General features: G+C 42.2%; 1 protein-coding gene across 1 annotated transcript in view; it reads left to right on the top strand.

Moving 5' to 3' along the window:
* Nucleotides 1–20,637, top strand: part of RTKN2 (rhotekin 2) — a 51,492-nt gene that overhangs the window by 546 nt on the left and 30,309 nt on the right. The window contains 8 exon segments of the mRNA XM_006022365.1: nucleotides 3,024–3,167; nucleotides 3,169–3,285; nucleotides 5,037–5,070; nucleotides 9,551–9,604; nucleotides 10,663–10,684; nucleotides 10,686–10,778; nucleotides 11,708–11,712; nucleotides 17,145–17,337. Coding sequence (XP_006022427.1) covers nucleotides 3,024–3,167; nucleotides 3,169–3,285; nucleotides 5,037–5,070; nucleotides 9,551–9,604; nucleotides 10,663–10,684; nucleotides 10,686–10,778; nucleotides 11,708–11,712; nucleotides 17,145–17,337 — 662 coding nt within the window.

Below are 20,637 nucleotides of genomic sequence, written 5' to 3'. Positions count from 1 at the left end.
AGGGGACGGGGGGTTGCCCGGAAACCGAAGGCGTCGGGGGGTGGTGCTGCGGCTGGAGGCGGTTTGCAGTTGGTCTGTTCCGGGACCCGCCTCGCCCGAGCCAAGCCGCCCGCTGCCTCCCTCGCTCCTGCGGCCGGAGCGCTGGCGACGACGGGACAGGGGCAGGGGCAAGGTGTTTTCTATGAGAGCTGGGTACCCAGCCAGCACCCTCCTACCTGCGTGTGTAGGGGTGGGACCAGGAGCTGGGATTTCCCTGTTTCTGCCTCCTGTGCCAGGATAAGCACAAACAAGCGGCGATCATGAGCTGTGCGAGGAAACGGGAGTTGCAGAAAAGAGAAAGGTGCAGAGCCTGGGGCGCTTGAGATCCGCTGAAGGGTGTCGTGGGGTTAGCCCTCTTAGCGGGGTTAAGTGTGCAGATGTGATTCGCAAGATAAACTGGGGCCTCTCAGAGTTCATTGCAACAAGAGTTGCTCTATTTTTCTATTGTTAAAAAATCAAGTGAAAATTAAGAGCTGATATTATCTGAGGGTGCCTCGAGTCTAAAATAGAGGGGGAGCCACTGATGTAGAGCAGGGGGGTTCTCAACATCTGGCCCACAGAAATTTTGTCCTGTGGGGCTCCCTGTGGCTCTGGAAATCCAGTGGTGAGAGAGCAGCGGCAATCAATACTTCCCCACTTCCCCTTCTGCCAAATTCCCAAGCCTCAGGCAGCTGGTTTGGGGCTGGGCCATGCACCCTTTCTACCCTTGTACAGCCAAATTGGGGTCAGCTGTACTCCATATTTGGAGTGGATCCTTGGGCAGGATCTGGCCAGTAGACAGATTGGGGACTGCCATTTGACCTGTGAGACAGAAAGTTTGAGCAGCACTGGTGCAAAGAACAAACAAACAGAGAATGGGACAGCCTGTCCTCGTCTGTCTTTACTGAATTCTTGCTAGTGGCAGGCAAATGAAATTGCCCTTGCTGTCAGGCCTGAGACACGCACACATTCATACCGCCCTCTTCTTACTAGGGCCTCTCAGGGGCCCCCCCTCTCATAAGGTCTCCTTCACGCATCAACAATTTGCACTGCCTTGCTCCCTCTCGGAGCGGGCCCCTTCAGCCATAGGTTTTACCTAGCACACACCTTGGGTGGCAGACGTACCATTTTTTGGGCCTCTCCCATGGCCGTCACCAGGGTAGTGGCCAGCTGATTACCTAACCGGGGCCAAGCTTGCCCTGGCTCCTCCCATGGCAACTCTGTACACACTCACATTGGGCTCCCAGCCCTCTGGTTTTCCCCTCACTGGGACTCCACATTTCCACCCCCTCTCACTGGGGCCATGGTGCTTCCTTCCCCAGTGGGGCCTCAGGTGGCTGTAGCCAGGCCTGGCCCCACCTGGGTCTTACACCCTCTTTAGGCTCAGGTGGCCATAGTACAAGTCCCCTTGTACCCAGTGTTGTGGGGGCTAGAGGTTAAGGCACCCCAACCCACCTTTCACTAGGGTGATAACTGACTTGGTATTTCCTGGGGGCTCCCACACCACTGGGAGCCCCACCAGGCCACCCACTCCTGGCAGTGTGCAGTTTTAGGTCATGTCCAGGACCAGGCTCCTGCCCTTACCTCCAAGATGTTTCATGTAACCGTTCAGCCAGGCAATGTTTCTGCAACATAGATTTGTCTCTGTTTCGAAATCCAGAAGTACTCATGGCCCCACATTGGGCTATAGTCAAGCCATACCACTCAAACCTGATTTACAGCTGAGTCACCTGCTCTCTGGCAATGTAAAGTTATGCAACTAATAACCCAAAGGGAAGGGAAAAATAAGGGTCTGTAGTGGTGGTAATAAAGAAAGAAGCAGCTTGGTTATGTTCACTGCTGTCAGCTGCTAACTGCTGGCCCTAGTAGCCCACTTGGTAATATTGGTATTGCAATAGCAGGTCCCTCTGGCCGTGTCTTAGCCTACACCCTAGTAAGAGTTACCTTCTCTTAATAATCATTCTCCATATTTATATGAATTGACATTCTCCATACTTACATGAATTGATATTTAAATTTTCTGATATATACATATAAGAAAGTATGCCCTATATTTCTGGACTCCCAAGGCAACATTATTGGCTGTTGCATTTCAGTGAACATAGGTAAAGGAACATTTTATTTCATCCTTTTGGATGAAAAATCTTCTGTTACCTTTAATGGTTGATCTTTAAACTATAATTGCTAGTTGACCTTTGGCTTTCAGTTCACTTGAACTAGCATTAAATTTGCATCCAATTACAAATAAAAAAGATGGCACTTTTTAAAACATTTTTCATTTTCAGGTGTTAATTGATTGTATAAGAATATAGAGCAAAAGTTGAGTTAACTGATTTTTATACCTCTTTTTGTAAGATGACCAAAGAAGGAAAACTGAAATGTGTTTGTTTTCAAATCTTTTTCACCCTTTTGCGTGTGCGATGTTTCCGTAGATTCACAGAAGCTCCTTCCACCCTGCAAATGAGCCATAGCTCTATCCGGTGCCCCACGCCCCAGTTGGGCAGTGCCTGGCCCAGCGTCAGCCCCGCCCTTCCCTCACCACAGGGGCATTGATCTGCCCCCCACACCCCCACTTCCCTTCTACCACAACAGACCAGCTGGACGTAGCTCTTCAAGCTGAAGGACTGTGTATCGGAAATTGGATTGGTATCGGCCCCTAAAATCTCACCCCTATCATTTTCTAAAAGTGGTGACTGAGCACATACATGTTTCATGCCCTTCCGGTGATTCGGTAAGTCACTGTCAATAGCTTATTTTGGCTCAGCATCTGATTCTCTATATCTTTGTACTTTTCTATATTCTGCATTGTATATGAAAGATACTAATTTTAAATATTTCAGTAGACCAAACAACCCAACACAGGACTTGGGGTACCAAACACTTCCTATGATGTGGTAAACAGTGCCTGCTAAAAATACTTAATAACATTTCTGTGCTGTTAATCAGTTTTATGTTTGGTACCTTTTTTTTAAAAAAAACAATATTGTATGTATCTTGACACCTAGGAATGCAGCATTCAAGAAAAGATCAACTTTGAAATCCACATGCGAGAAGGAATTTGTAAACTGCTTACAGTAAGCACTCAAAAAAATCAAATTTTGCAAGCAGTTAAAAACCTGATGGTTTGCAATGATCGTATACTTATCTACAAGGACAGAGCTCCAGAAACAAAAAGAGCCAATCACACGTGCAAATGAAGGATGGTTAGTAGAAGTCGGGAGTTTTCTATTGCAAACTGAGACTCTTGGTATTCATCCATTCAAAAAGGTCTGTGGTGGGGATTCTTGCTGCTCAGGAGCTTGTATCTCTTTTTTTAGAATATAACTTATGTATGTCGGCTTCTGTATTGGTATCAGCAGAACTAAACCACTGTAATTATAAATCTGTTTTGTTCACGTTTAATGTCATTATGGTTAGGTCTGCTTAACCGTTATAGGATTGGACAAATATAACAGTAGTAACAAATAACAACAGAATAACAGTATTCTGAGGTATAGCTGTGCATACCTTGACAGATTGTATGTTTGGGGTTTTATTTTTGGGAGTTTTGGGGGGGGGTTTTCAAAAAGGTAAATTGGTACTGTTACATTACAATTTATCCTCAGATAATTAGATCCAAATAAAATCCCAAAACTTTATCACTGCATTAATGTTCCAGTCCAAATCTTCACTTTATAATTTCGTTTAAAACTATCTTTTATTCTGTCAGAATTGAAAATTCAGATAATTTGGTTTTCAACTGGATGGTATTATGGATTTATGTATTAGCATTTAGCACGTAGCCCCCATGGGAATGTTTTGTTGATTACAGTGAATATGTCCAGAGTTGTCAGAGTGTATCTGGATGAACAACGCATGGAAAACCTTGTAAGAATATTCCTCACAAGTAAGGATGCCCTTATTTTTTTGCTTTCAGTCTTTTCCTCTAAATTTACTTTAATAGTAGAAGCACAGTGGTTAATTGGTACCCTCTGCTGGCCAATGTACTCAACTACATCCATGTAATCAAAGTATACAACTCCATTAACGTGAAGAAAAATCAGCTTTGTTGAAACCATCCTCCAATTTTAACTCCTGAGGGAGCTAAAGCATAAAAAGCTTATTTGCATAATGTTTCTCTGCAGAGTGGAATAGAACTTGTATGCAGTATTGAGAAGAGTGGTACAGAGTTACTATTTCTCTCAGATTATTGTTTTAATGAAGTATTCTATATCAGCTTGGTGCAGAAACTCTACAAATATGTGCTTAGCTCTAATGAATTGTATCTATAGCAACAAACTTCTGTTAACACTCCACATATAGAAATGTTGTTGTTTTTTATTGGGGGGTAAGCTAGTTAAGGAGATAATTTTATTTACGCTTAGATCTACCATCATCATAAATGCTAATTTTTAAAATTAGCACTTTTGCACTTAGCTAGAAATTCTAATTCAATTTTAATTTGGACAAGTGATAGGAGAAATTGCATGTGGATATGGAACATGCTACTGTTTGTTCTCTCTAGAGGTTGTATTCATTTAATTTTCTTTCACTTTATTGGTCTGGAATTCTCACAAGATCTCAGTTTACATAAATAAATTGAAATATTGAAAATTTAACATAATGACTTCTATTAGTTGAAGAAGCAATAGTCATCCCTTATGTCTAATAACAGAAGTGCGAAAGTTAATTGTAGTGGCTCCCCCTGTGTGTATGCTTGATTTTTCTGGAGTTGTTAAATGCAGCAGAGAGAGAATCTATACTTTCAAAAATATTACCTTGAAAACTTATCTAAGTTAATGGATCTTCCTTCAAGAATATGTAGAATCTAACTACTTTATCTGAGGACCTCTAAATCCAATGGTAGCCAAAGTTATCTTTAAAGGAAGGCATTTGAATTGAACATATATTAAACCTATTTTTGAAAAAAACCTACTGATTTTCAAAGGGTTGTTTTTTAGAAATAAAGATACATTTTCCCTAACATTTCTGTGTTGTTTTTCTTTTTGAGCAGGAATTCAGTTGTTCACCATAAATAGCATGCAGTGTGCAAAGGAAGGGTTGCCATATCAGGTACACAATGGTATAATCTTTATATTATATTATGAAAATAAAGAAAAAGCCGAATAAATTGACTTAAAACCTTTCTGGCTTTACAGCATGTATCATATCAGTATAGCATCTCTGACCTTACCAAATTGGGCCAGGTGTCTGAAAGTACCTAGGTAACTTAGAGACATAAATCTGATTGACTTTCAATAGCAGTGTGCTCCAGTGTCATTTTAGCTACATTTGACAGTTCTGCCCACTATCTTGATATTGCTTTGAAGGTCTTTCCTATTAGGAAATAATTTCATATATATCTTATTAAATACTCTACATGTTAAAAGGCAAATTTTTTAAATATTTGGAATACTTTTTAAAATGCCTAAGTTACTTTGAAACTTCATAGGATTTATGTTACTTATATATTTATGTTTTACTCTTGCTCTTGACCCCTTATGACCCATCTTCTACAGCAGAGGTGGCCAACTTGTGCCATAAGCAGAAAGCAGAGCGGCAATTGGGCAGGGAGCACAGCGTGTGGAGCAGAAAGCAGAGCAGCTGATCAGGCAGGGAAGATAGGGTGGGGAGCAGAAAGGAAAAGAGCTGATTGGGTAGGATGCAGAAAGCAGAGGAACAGATGATGTAAGAGAGTGGGATCAAACTGGCTCTGCGGGGAGAGGAGGGGTGAATTTGTGGCATGCTTGTCAAAATGTTTTGGTCCCACTGTTGTATAGGATCCAGAAGATGTAATTGGTTGATAATGCCCACTCTAGCCCCATACGTCTTGGTCAGCGTTTGGGCAATTATTTGGGCTGGAGGGCAAGCTAGAGAATTTTAGTGTGCTATTGTGTGCCAGGTGAGCCACCCCCCTGCCTCCACCGCACTGGGACAACACCCTCTTGTCTCTCCTCACACGCCCTGCAACAGTGCACCAAAACTCCCCAAGTGGCCCCCCACAGGCAGGGTGCTCTTAGCTGGGTGGATGGGATGGGGCCACAGGTGGGTGGGGAGCAGTGTCTAGAAAAGGGATGGGTGATCTGAAAGTGGAGAACACACAGTGGTTGTGCATGGGGGGGTGCATGTGCACCCCCTGAGAGCACCAGTGCACCCACTGACAGGCCGCGTTTGCTGGTTAGGTGACGGGCGCGGGGGCACGCGGGAGCGCTGGTGCCCCCCCGCCACAAGTGCCAGCTGGGGAGTGGGAGCACTACAGCTGCTTTGCATTCAGCTGTGGGAGACCCCCCTGTCGATGAGATTGGCTGCGGGGGGGATCCCCCCCCAGTGACTGACTAGTCACGTGCCCCCCCTGACTAAGGTGACACCAGTCGGCCACAGGAACACATACTCCTGGGAGACTGCGACAAATTTCAAGAGCATTTGTAAGAGGAAGGAATGGGGGAAAAAGGAGAGAAGGGGAAATATAAATGAAGGAATATAAAAAATGAAGGACTTAAAAAAGGGGATGTGATGCACAAAATTGAATCATAGCTAGCACAGATAACAATGGTGGTGACGTTGCATTAGCACAGATTTTAGTTTATCTGGGAACCTCAACAGCCTGGTTATTGGTTTCAGCAGAGATTAGCAATCCAAGTTATCACAGTTTTGCTGCTACTGTTATTCGTATTAGATTAAACAGGCGTAGGTCTTCCATTTTATGCCACAGTTACATCTTCATTTTCCACATCCATTCCTAGTAAAATCTGTAGGATCGTATGACATTGGTAATTCTCATTTCTATAACATTGGGTTGTCATAGCACAAGGTTTTGCCTTCATTTGTCTACAACCAAATGATGCTTTTTAATTTTTTTCAGATAGTTTGAGCACAATAAAGGAAACTCTAAGGAAATGCAAACATTAGATTCCAAATGTAATGTAATTCCAAGTGCTGTAAATATGTATGAGTCTTTCTGAAACCAGAAGTTCATGCACCTAAAACATTTTTAAACTCCTTCATTCTAGGTTTTTGTTAAGCAAGTTTTTGTACCAGTTGGGCCATCTGCATCAACTTAATATTACAACTCGAGTTCCCTTTTACTGTATGGCTGATGATGGTAACAGTGCAGATCTTTTACGAATCAACAGTGTTTTTTAAGACATTGTTAAAGGATCAATAAAAACAGAAAGCAAGGTTTTTCTTATAGCAGGGATCATTTAAAAGTTAGTTAAGGGTGTGGGGAGGTCTGACACGACTGACTTTTTGTGATGAAAGTGTGACATCTGCTGTTTTTCCATCACCTAGTATTAATGGAATTCTTTAATGATTTTGTCTGGCTGCTAGGGTACTCATGCTGTGCACTCATTAGTCTGGCAGCATTATTTCAAGCGTGGAGTTGGGAAGTACATTCCTTATCCATAAATTTTCTTGCTCTAATTTTCACACATTGAACCCCCACTTGTGTGAAAACATTACATAATTTATGCATTTTACCTCTTACTCTGAAAGGAGACAATAAATTAAATGTTGATCAATAAGCATAACTGTAATTTAAAGTTTTCTGTTTTATAAAGTTCTAATAAATAAAATGTCAAAAGGAATCATTGGATTTAAAATTGATTGATTATAGTACATGAATGTATCCAATTTAAATATCCAATTTAAGTCCACATGGATTTACAGCTAATTGTAACTGAAATTAAGATATGTGAAAATTGATCTACATTTTTGATAAATTCTAGCTGAAGGATGGACTGAAACTGATTTACTAGTATTATATTAAAATTGTTCAAGTAATTAAGTATTTATATCCCGATGACTCTTTCAGATGAAGTTGAAAATTTTTCATTTTGCCTGATTTCAAAAGAAGCAAACAAAAGAAACCTTTAATCTAACACTTGTAATTGTTAGCTGTCATTCACAACTTGCTATGTACAAAACTGTGAAAAGATTCCTATTAAAACTTCTTATTTTCACATTTATACCATTGAGAACTTTTAGGGCTTAACTATTCTGTTCTTGGTCTTTGATCATAGGTGAATATTTCTAAGTCTGAGAGATTTTATAGCTGTTTGGGTTAACCGTGGACAAAAATACTTTCTCTATTTTAAAAACTTTCAGCTATTTGTAGATGTAGCTACGACTAGAGTAAATGAATAAATGAAACTCAAAATAAAAGGCAGTTTCTGAAATTGGATTGGATTGAAGTATTTGGTATTGATTTTAGGAAGCTGCAGCCATCTAAAATGGTGATATATTGCCCAAGGTATTGGTCACCCACTGTAAAAAATTCAGAGGTCTCATGTCTATAATTAAAATGAATGAGCTAGGAAGCTCTGTGTTTGAAATAGCTTAATACAGTGCTACTTTTCATAGTAGAACTATACCTTAACCTTTTCTAAACACAGACTTTGTTGAATGTGATACAGGTCCTGAAACAGGAGTGACTATTTTATACAGTTGTTCAAATATAACCCCCCAAATGTGCAGCCTTGGATGAAAAATCCTTCTGGGAATACATGACTAATGGGATTTGTTGCAGAACTATCAGTATTAATTGCCTCTAAGCAAATTATCTATGCCTTTTTTTCTGTATTCCATATGTGGAGACCAGCTTCACAGCTAGAAAAGTTCCTGTATGAAAAACTAAGTTTGAAGATTTTTACTGTGTGCTGTTCACTGCTGCCATCCTATGCCACTTAATATATTGCAGGCTTTTCAGAAAGCTGTTGATTGTACTTTAGAATCCAACTTTCTTAAAATTATAAAGTTATTGTCATATGACCTTTGAAGAATAAGCTGTAAGTAATAGCGCTAAAGCCTGCGGTGTCAAAGTTGAAGATGTGTAATTGAATATTGTACTGATTGTGTAGATAAACTAAGATGTTTGTTTAAAGAAATACCAGCTCCATTAGTAGTTAATATCATGAGTGACTTAAAAGACTAAGGGAAGCTTAATTGCTTTAATGTGCTGTTATGATATTGAAATAAATCTTTCCCCTTACCAAAAAAATTATGAAAGTAATCTTTATGCCTGCTGAGGTGATAACCTTGGTATATGATTACAAATGGTATTTGCTAAGTGTCTGACAAAACAAGAATAAGTATTTGTCATGCAAAGATCTCTAATGTGTGCTCCCTTGCTCTCTCTCTCTCAAAATATGGGGGTTTCTTTCTGGCAGCAAGCCAAGAAGCTCCCAGTGCAAACCCACAAAGCTTTTACTTAAGTCTTTTCTTTATAATAGACTTCACTATCACACAGTTTCATGTTACAGCAGCCATTCTGAAATATTATTCCAGATACTCCTATATAAAATGATAAACTATCCTGGAATAAAGAGCATTCTAAAAGAAAGTGACCCTTTATATTGGACTAGGTAAACTAGGAAGTTTCCTTTGGCTTAACTCTAGTGATTGCATTAGTTATGTTATTTTATTGGACAGAATGGTAGGTTCAATTTTGCTCCAGAAACAGATGAACAGGAAAACAGACCAGAAATAATCTATATTAGTTGGACCACACATCTACAGTGTCTCTTGTAACTTAGTTTTTTTCTTTTCTTTGTAGATATCCAAGTACCATTAATGTGGAAAGACTCTGATCACTTCAACAATAAAGAAAGTATGTAAGAATTTAGCTGTTTTTTTCTTTTCAAATATATGCAAGCAATGTTTGTCAAAAGGTTATACAGGGCGTGTACCTTAGACTTGTGTTTTCAGTCATTCTTTTGCAGGAATCATTCAGAAGCATATATCATCTTGTTTTTAACTGTACTACTGCATAGTAACCCTTACCGTGAAGTTGATAGTGGTAGCAGTTTGAGAGAGCTTATGACTAGTTGTATTCAGTGGAACTGTTGTCACTGTGGAAGGATTCCTGTGGAGAAGCATAGATGTAATTGAATTGAATGAGACTCTGACTGCTGTAGATGGAGGTTGGAGGGACTAGAATGAGAGATACAAACTCCAGAGGAAGAAATAGAAAAGTGCCACCACTAATTGGACTAATAGCAGAGAAATGTCTTGTTAAACATATTTTTTTGTTTTTATGTTAAACGTATTTTTTGCCTGCATCTGAAAGAGACTTTACAGGGAGATCTCTTGGCAGAGAGAAATTAAAATGAAAGTTTTGTCTGGTACCAAGTGGATTATTGGAGAGTCTTGAAATACATGCACTTTGCTCTATCATGGAAATTAACCCTAAAGTTGTTCTAGCTATCACCTGGCATAGATTTCACTTTGATTTTTGGGCAGGTCAAAGGGGCTAAGCATGGCAAAATACTCCAATCCTATATGTAATGTATTCATAATACAATATAACCTTTGGTAATTAGATATTTTACTTTTAAATATTCAAGGCTAGTGAGCAGAATTACTTTTTTTTACCAAAGGTTTTGAAAGTAGTAGCAAACATAGATGGTTACTAAAAGGAACACTTGAGCAGAGGTTGAAATTAATTTTTCCCTATGCAAATGTTGCTCTATTGATGCAGCAGCTTTGGTAGTTTGCCTCCTGTAACACTCTGGAATGTATAATTTATGACTACTTGAATTTTATGATGCCATGTTAAGAGAGTCAAGTGAAATTTCAGTGAAACTCATTTCAGCTTTTGTTTGCCAGAAACATTTCACATTGTGATATGTAATATCTCTGCTTAAACATTTCTCTGGTTGTTCCTAGGATCACAGCGCTATGCAATTTTTGCTTATTCAAATGGGAGCTAAGGTTTTTGATACAGATGTGGCTATTGAGGATAAAGCAGTAACTGATATCTGTTTTGAAAATGTAACCATGTTGTGAATATCAGTTTTTGAATGATGAAGATGTTAGTTTGTGTTATGAAAGAAGCCCTGGTAGGATGTGCACATGGGATCCAATCTAATGTCCCTTAAGTTTAATCTAAGTCCTTGTGTTGATTTCAGTGAGTAATGGGTCCTTTTTTCCCCAGATTCCTTGAGTATATAATGACTCTTTTTTTAACTAGATCACTTGACATATATGTCTTTTCCTTTGTGTCATTTTGGAGTATTTTGTAATTTAAAACACAGGGCAGTTAAGAAGAGGGAGTCAGATTTAATGCATGAACACTGAAAGTAATTTGCAGAACAACAGTTAGATGATAAACATTGATTCCATCAATAGATCAGGATCCCATAACTCATCTGCCTCATGGCACTCTAGATTATCTTCCTCATTTTTACCTTTTGATACATTTTTTTGTGATCCTCCGTCCCTCAGGCTTAAGGGAACTGGACAGAATGCTGTTCACTGTCTGTTAAAGGTGACCTGCAAAAGAGGGGAAAATGTAGGTGTAGGCCTTTTCAGCCTCTTTATAATGTATAAATAAGGCCTGAGAAGCACTTATCCACATTTCCTGCTTGTTTAGATATTAAAAATTTGGCTTATATTTTTTCTGGAAGATTCTTGTAAAAACAAATTCAAGAGCTGGTAAACTGGGCAGCCAAAAGGGGAAGGAATTTCTAAAATGACTTGAAAAACATCTTTGCCACCTGTTCAAATAAATATACAGAATAAAGATTGAATTCCACCACTTAAATGACATGAGAACAGATAATACAGATCCCTGATAAGGCCTGTAGCAAAGTCAGAGATCTGGCTGATTTGTCAAGGGCTCAAGATTTTATGAAAATACTTGTCTTCTTTATAAAGCATATGACCTATTTATAAAACGATTTTATCATTTCAAACCAACTTCTTAGTTGAGCAATGGTTGACAAACAACTTGAAATAGTTCTCCAATCCATTCAACTGCTGTTGCTACAGATAAAGCTAGACTGGAGAACACTAGGTTGTTGGAGAATTAATTCAGAATCACTGTTCATGTGTAAAAATCTAGGATGTCTTAAACCACTGAATTTATTTTGCTATACCTATTTTTATTTTTAGTGATTATTCAATTCACTTTCTATCAACATAGACTCTATATAGCTGTCACACACAGTGCTATTTTTTTATATGAAACTTTCTAATGAATAACAATAATAGTGTTGCTTTTTTAGCATTTGGAGTATTTTCTTTTTATGCCTTAGATACAGGGTTGGGCAAAATATGGTCCTCAGGCCAGATCCAACCCTCCAACTGATTGTATCCGGCCTGTGGGCGAGTCGCCACCATGGGGTCTGGCCTGGGGGTAGCCAGAGGCTCTGGCTGCCATGTAGTGTCAGATAGGCAGGATGGCTTTTGCTCCGTGCTGATACGGTGGCATCAGCTGTGGACCTGGGTGGGTACCGCAATCCCTACCTGCGTGGCACGTCTACAGCTGATGGTGGTACCTACCTGGGGCTGCTTCTGCTGCTTTGGGTGGTTGGTGGTATAAGCTGTGGATGAAGCTGGCAAGTTCTAGATGGGGATTGGGATTGGGGTGTGCTATAGCTCTGAGTAGGAGGGGGTGGGGGAGAGGGTAAGGGAAGGAGAGAGAGAGAGGATTAGGGCATGCTGCATCTCTGGGTAGGCGGAGAGAGAGAGAGAGAGGATCAGGGCATGTTACCTCTGGGGGTGGGGGGTGGGAAGAGAGGATTAGGGTGTGCTATAGCTCCAGGGAGGAAGGGAGGAGGAAAGAGGGATGGGGATGGGGCATGCTGTAGTTTCAGGGAGAGGGGGACAGAGGGAGAGAAAAAAATTGGAGCTTGCTACAGCTCTGGGAGGGAGGGAGGGAGGGAGGCATGGGGAGGGAGAGAGAGAGGTGTGGCCCTCAAAGACACCAAAACTGATTGAGTGTCCTTCCAGCCAAACTAAGTGCCCACCACTGCCCTAGAATCTAATCTCAAGAGTTTCAGCAGTGGAAACTTAAAACTGAACATTTGTAATGTGCCTCTCACAAAAAAAACCAAACTTGACATTGGATTAATCAAGCGTATTTGCCATTAAAGCCAGTGGACTCAATATCAGGGAAATTGCTACTTGTCCATACCATTTTGTGGGCTTTAACCCAACCATGTAACCCAAATACATGCATGTTCTGCAACAAACTACCTATTAAATCCACATAAAACCTTTTCTGTAGCACTTATTTAATTCTTTACAACCTTCATACAAACTTATGCTTCAAAAAGATCAAGTGCTTATTCTTTATTGCTGCACCTGTGGTGGCATTTGTACCTGAAATCTGAGGTCACACTTAAGGTTTTGATGTTTCACCTTGAGGACAGAAGCAATTAATGAGTGCTTGGTGGGAAGGGACACAGGGTAAGGTATGGGCTGTGGATGCCATGAGTGACAAGTGGTGCTTGCAGTTGAGGAGGCAGTGTTTCTGTAGTAGCACAATGAGGAAAACATGATCTAATGTCTTTAAAACCGTTTAAATTAATTTGGGACTATGACCACCATATATGTATTGTATAATTATTGTACAGCATCACTACAGGGCATATTTATGAACCACCTCCGGTGGCAGTCTAGTCCAAATCTTGGGGACTCGGACAGTAAAGAAGTTCTTCCTTATGTCCAGCCTGAAATGGTCATGGAGGAGTTTGTGACCATATGACCTTGTCATCCCTTGGGGCGCTCTGGTGAACAGATGTTCCCCCAGATCCTGGTAAGCACCCCTGATGAACTTATATGTGGCAACCAGATCACCCCTGAGCCTGTGCTTTTCCAGGCTGAAGAGTCCCAGGGCTGTCAACCTCTCTTCATAAGGTCTACTTTCCTGACCTCTGATCATGCACATGGTTCTCCTCTGCACCCTCTCAAGCTTCTTCACATCCTTTTTGAATTGTGGAGCCCAAAACTGGATGCAGTATTCTAGCTGTGGCTTCACCAAGGCCAAGTACAATGGGAGGATGAGTCCTGGGATTTACTTGAGAAGCATCTGTGGATGCAAGCAAGCATTTTGCTTGCTTTACTAGCAGCAATATCACATTGCAGACTCATGTTCATCTTGTGGTCAGTCATGACATAATGGGGCTCACTGAAACTTGGTGGGACCCTACGCATGACTGGGCCGTAAACATCAAGGGCTATAGGCTGTACAGGAGAGATAGAATAGGGAGGAAAGGTGGGGGTGTGGCGCTCTACATCAAAGAGCAATACACATCCTCAACAAACAGCACTGGGTCAGAGGAGGGGCAGACTGAAGTGCTCTGGGTCCGAATACAAGGGGGTCGGGGGGAAAGGAACTTAACGGTGGGGGTTTACTACAGGCCATCCCAACCAGGGAGAAGAGCTGGACCAGGAATTCTCAGGTCAGCTCACGGAGGCAGTTAAGTCAAGGGACATGGTCATCATGGGTGACCTAAACTATCCGGACATCTGCTGGGAAGAGCAGTCAGCCAGGTCTGACTGCTCATGTAGGTTCCTAGCCAAGTTACAGGACCCCCAGCTAACCCAGGAGGTGCACAGTCTCACCAGGGGAAATGCCTTGTTGGACCTGGTCCTGGCCACGGGAGACGACCTGGTGAGTGGACTGCGGGTTCTCGACCATCTGGGCAATAGTGATCATCGCCTACTGGAATTCACCATCCAGCGCAGTGTCAAAGGCCTGCAGCAAGGCAACAGCCCTAGACTTCAGGAGGGCAGATTTCAGTGAGGTAAGGAGACTAGTCGGGGAGGCACTGAGGTCCCGGAGGGGAGGGGAGTTGGGAGTCCAAGAAGAGTGGTCATTCCTTAAGGAGACGATCCTCCAAGCTCAAAGGGCGACAATCCCAACGTGGATCAAAGGGGGCAAGAGTGCTCAAAAAGCCCCCGTGGCTCACCAAAAGCATCCAGGAACATCTCAAAGCTAAAAAGGAGGCATACACCCAATAGAAGGGAGGGCCATCACCAAGGAGGACTATGCCTCCATTTCTCAAGACTGTAAAGGGGCTGTTAGGAAGGCTAAGGCAGAGATGGAACTGGGACTAGCGACCTGGATCAAGGATAACAAGAAGTCCTTTTTTAAATACATAGGGGTTAAAAAGAAGGTACCAGGTAACGTAGGGCCTCTGCAGGACAAGCTAGGAAATCTGGTGATTACACCAGATGACAAAACTAACCTCTTTAACAATTTCTTTGCCTCCATTTTTTTGAGCAGGGACCAGGGCATCCTCCCCACTGGGATCCCCGATGGACCCAGGGGAGGTGCTGCCAGGCCCAAGGTCACTGAGAACCTAGTCAGAGAACTTCTGGTGGGACTAGACGTGTTCAAATCAGCAGGTCCTGATGATCTCCACCCCAGAGTGCTGAGGGAATTAGCAGAGGTCATTGTGGGACCCCTGGCACAGCTTTACGAGCACTCATGGTGCTCTGGTGAGGTGCCAGAGGACTGGAAAAGGGCCAATGTGGTCCCCATTTTTTAAAAAGGGAGGAAGGAGTACCCAGGATACTACAGGCCCATTAGACTTACCTCAGTCCTAGGGAAGCTGTTTGAGAAAATTATCCAGGAGCACATCTGCGAGGGACCAGCAGGGGTGATCATGCTTAGAGGTTCATTCGAGGCAGGTCCTGTCAGACCAACCTGGTGGCCTTTTACAACCAAGTCACAAAATCCTTGGACACGTGTCATGGTGGACGTAGTCTTTCTGGACTTTAAGAAGGCCTTTGACACTGTCTCTCACCCCATACTCATTAAGAAATTAGGCGACTGTGGCATCAATGCCTATACAGTCAGATGGGTCACAGATTGGCTGGAGGGCCACAGCCAGAGTGGTGGTGGATGGGTTTTTTTCAACCTGGAGAGATTTGGACAGTGGGGTCCCCCAGGGCTCGGTCCTCGGGCCTACACTGTTCAACATCTTCATCAGCAACTTGGACGAGGGGGTGAAAAGCACCTTGTTCAAATTTGCGGATGATACTAAGATCTGGGCAGAAGTGGACACGCTGCAGGAAAGGGACAGGCTACAACTAGATCTGGACAGGTTACAGGGGTGGGTGGATGAGAACTGGATGGGTTTCAATACAGACAACTGCAAGGTACTGCACCTGGGAAGAACCAGCAGCATACCTATAGGCTGGGGAACTCCCTTCTCATCAGCACAGAGGCAGAAAAGGATCTTGAAATTATTATTGATTCCAAAATGAACATGGGCCGCCAGTGTGGGGACGTGGTCAGGAAGGCTAACTGCATCTTGTCATGCATCCACAGATGCATCATGAGGAGGGCCAAGGAGGTGATCCTTCCCCTCTATGCGACACTGGTCAGGCCACAGTTGGAGTACTGCATCCAGTTCTGGGCGCTGCACTTCAGGAGGGATGTGGGCAGCATCGAGAGGGTCCAGAGGAGGGCCACTCGCATGATCAGAGGGCAGCAAGGCAGACCCTACAAGGGAAGGCTATGGGGCCTGAACCTGTTCAGCCTCCACAAGAGAAGACCGAGAGGGGATCTGGTGGCCTTCTACAAACTGGCCAAGGGGGACCACCAGGTTATAGGAGAGTCCCTGTTCCTCCGAGCCCTAACAGGAGTAACAAGGAATAATGGCCATAAGTTGACTGAGAGTAGATTCAGGCTAGATATTAGGAGGCATGACTTCACAGTTAGAGCAGCTAGGATCTGGAACCAACTTCCAAGGGAAGTGGTGCTCTCTCCTACCCTGGGGGTCTTCAAAAGGCTGGATAATCACCTAGCTGGGGTCATGTGACCCCAACATTCTTTCCTGCCCATGGCAGGGGGTCGGACTTGATGATCTACTTAGGTCCCTTCCGACCCTACCAACTATGAAACTATGACCCCCAAGTCCCTTTCATCTGTAGCGCTAGCCAGAGTAGCACTGCCGAGCCTATAAGAATGATGCAGGTTTTTCTTCCAAAGGTGGAGAACCTTGCATTTTTCAGTGTTAAACACCATCAGGTTCTCGTCCGCCCATTTCCTGAGCCTGTCAAGGTCAGCCTGGATCACTCTCCTGTCTTCAGGTGTGGATGCTTTACCCCAGGGTTTGGTGTCATCAGCAAACTTGGCCAGTCTGCTTCTGATACCAATGTCCACACGGGTTTGAATGCCTTAACAGTATATCTCCATAACACACTCAAGTTTCATCTTTGGATTTCTTATGTTTATCATGTGTGTTTTCTGGTCTTTGATTTTGTTCTTACATATGACTTTTATTTTGGAAAGTAATGGAATTTTCTGTCTTGGTCATCAAGATATGTTGTTGGATACAAATCTGAGTAAGAGAATACCTTTGCTATACACTCAGCTAGTTTACAGATGTTCTGAAAAACTTGTTTTTCAGAAGCAGGACCTGACTTCCAGCTGAAGATTGAAGTATATAGTTGCTGTATGGATGAGTCTTCATCTGTAACAAACACTCCTAAAAAGCTAGCCAAGAAACTCAAAACATCAATTGGCAAAGTTACTGGGAAGAAATTCAAATCTCTGCCAGAAGACAACTCTGAATCCTTTTTGTTCACTGACCCACGCATACTGTAAGTTAATATTTTTCTTGATTTTTTTTTAAATTTGTTGTTGTATAAGCTATCTTGTAAACCTTTAGGCATTTACCAAGAAATAAGTATTTCTGTACTTGTCTGTGTAAAATAAAATTTGCATTTTAAATGATAAATCAGAATGTAGGCATGAATTCAGACTATGTGCTCCAGCCTTGAGGCCTGATTCTGTTTTTAAAAATATGAGCATGTTTCCTCCCATAGCCAAAACACAGTTCAAAGCTGTATAATAATTAACATATGCATGAAAATGAATATTCAGCTTGTAGTATAACCAGCAAATGGCTCATAATAGCGGATGAGTATTCTGGCTGAAGTTTTTAACTCTAGGGTTTTTAAGTAAGGCTCTCAAATATGCTTTTAGGTACCAAAATAGAAGTGGCCTTTTATTTTTTGTGTGTGGAATTTCATGGTATTATGCTTCTATTGATTGCAATGGGATTTATGGATGAGAAGCTGTTAGAAACTTTAATAGTTTTAATATTAACACTTGCAGTTATAGTTTTTTAAAAAATGATTTATATAGCAGACTTGTAAGAAGACTATAATCTAATAGTCCCTCTGATGTGGACCTTTCACATTATATAGGACTGTTCTTCCTGAATGTGTGCTTTATTTAACATACTGTCAGTTCTGTGATGAAACTTATGCATCTTTCCTTGATAGACTGATTCTTAGTTATGCTGTTCTTACTACTAGGTTACATGTGCACATAGACATCATTGACAGCAAATCTGTAGGGTGACCCCACTACTATTTCAGTTCTTGAGTTCTCATTATCAGAAATGAGACAATTTTTATTTGAGCTATTATTCAACTGTCTGGAACCCCTACTGAAACAGCAAGCTAGCACTTATCTCACATTTATTTTAAGGACAGTAGTGGATAAGATGATAAAAAGGTATAGTAATGTTCTGGGGACTTGAGGGTAGGATTGGGCCCCTTAATCTCCTGGAGCACATGCTCAACTTCCCCAGCTTACAGAGAGGTGCAGGGAAATTCACAGTTCCCTGCTTGTGGAGACCTACCCCAGAATCTCAAGGGCACATCTCTAAAACCAGGGAACACCCACATGGATCCCTGCATGTAGGCATTGAACCTGGGGAGTCTCTGGTGCCCCACACCTTTGCGCTGGGACCTACGTGATTCTGTGCCTTCACACTGGGACCCATGCTGAACCACGCTACATGGACCAACATAAGTCCCAATGTAGAGTGGCTCAGGAGCCAGGGAATTCCTGGTTCCCCATACCTCTGCACTGAGACCTATACTGACCTATGCCTCTTTGTGAAACATGGGCCAGCACTAGTTCCAGCAAGGAGGTGTGGGGGGAATTCTCCAACTCTCATGCCAAGCCACTCCACAACCTGTGCTGACTTGTGCATCTGCATGAAGCAGAGGCCCACATGTACTAACAAGGAGCCATGGACACTGCCCTGTGCCTCTGTGTCAGCATCAGCGCTGACCCATGCCTCTGAGTCAGCACAGGACCCAGCCTGGGCCCCAGCATGGAGGAAAGGGGAGCCAGGAATTCCCTAGCAGAGACATGGATTAGTGCACATTCTTGTGTGGAGGTATGGGATGCTGGGGGTTCCCTGGCTTCTGTGCCACCTTGGCGGGACCCGTGCTGGGACTTTTGCCTTCATGTGAGGCATGGGTTGGTGCAGGACCTAAAGGAGGTCCTAGCAAGGAGGCGTGAGGCAGCAAGAGATATGGGGACTCCATGAGTATGGTGAATACTTTCCCAATAAAGCAGATTAACTGTGGTGGGAGTGTTTCTGTTTCTGTCCTGAGAGGTTCTCTTTCCTATCTGGTTCTGTGGGAGGAAAGATTCTGGGTTAAGGGAAAGGGGCGGGATGGAGGGTTGTAGAAAAAAAATCAATACTTGTTTAAACTCTTATTTCAGGACTTGAATATTTAAATTTATTTAAGTAACACTGATCTTATACACCTATCCTGAGGTCCTGTTATTAACTTTCTTCTCAAGTACTGTAACTTTGAGCAATTAAGTGTTACTATGGCTCAGGTGCTACTTGCAAAATTGAATTTATATTTTCTGTTCTATTAACAACTTGACATTAACAGATCAGCTTCTTTAAACCCTATCCACCCCTCTTCACTTCTGTCCCATTACTAGTTAAAAACCTAATAATAATTTGAACAAAATTTAAAATTATTTAAATAATCTCCACCAAAACCTTTTTTATTGAATGGTCATGTATTAAATTTTGTTTGTGCTATCTTTTGCTGTATATCATGAAACAAATTTGAATAGGGTTAATTGATATCACTGATATATTTAACAATAACTTTTCTATGTCAGGGACAAATGTTTTTTAAAAGCAGGACTGAATAACTTTTGGAGAGCCCATCTTGAGTTCCTATTTTTATTTAGCTTATCTTAATGTGGGTACTTCTTGGATATTTACATCTGTGTACTCTTTGCACCTTGAAAGAACTATAAAATAAGAACCAAACCAAAAAATTGTAGTATCTAATGCAAAAAATTATTTAAAACACAGTCCAAACAAGAACTTCTCAGCCTATACTTGTTCTTTGTAAACTTCAGCTGTCTAGGCCTCTTTTACCTCCAAAGCTCACATATATTTTAGCTCTTATCTCAAAAATCATATAAACTGCCAGACATATTTAGTCTCAACTTCTAAGCTTCCATGTTTTGTCAGTGTGCTTTGTCAGCTCATTTGATGAGCTTTAGTTAAAGTGCCCCAGAGGCTATTTTTAAACCCACAGGGGCTTATACATGTGACTGCGGCAATGCTAGAGCATTCTAACTAGAACGTATCAGAGCATGTGTATAGACATCCTAAGTGCTTTTCTTGCACTCTTAGAGCACATCCATGTGAGTGTGCACATGCCTCTTGCAGTGTCTCAAACTCTTTGAGACTCTGCAAGATGCACACTGGAAACAAAAAAATGTTCCCCATGGTACAAATTTGCAGCATGGGCTCAAAATCCAATACCTGGAGATCCAAGTATCTAAAAATACTCTGGGGGGGGCGGGAAAAGTGGGGCAGGGCATAGTCCCAGACCATGCCCTGAGGCAACCAGAGCTTCGGTCCTTCACAGAGATGCTCTGGTAGCCAGAGCATCTCTATGGCTGGCCCTTGCCCCGGTGCTGAAGCACTGTGCCTGCCTGTGCAGGCTGCAGGGACCTGGATCCAGGCTCTGTGCTAAGTAAGTAGCGGGTGGAGGAACTGGAGGGGGGGAGGGGACCATAGGGGGGCTCCGCCTAGCCCCAGCCCCCCCTCACTCCCAATA

This window comes from Alligator sinensis, unplaced genomic scaffold (assembly GCF_000455745.1).
Source record: "Alligator sinensis unplaced genomic scaffold, ASM45574v1 scaffold674_1, whole genome shotgun sequence".
Taxonomy (NCBI): Eukaryota; Metazoa; Chordata; order Crocodylia; family Alligatoridae; genus Alligator; species Alligator sinensis.
The sequence above is the reverse complement of the archived record's forward strand: the minus strand, read 5'-3'. Positions and strand labels throughout refer to the sequence as shown.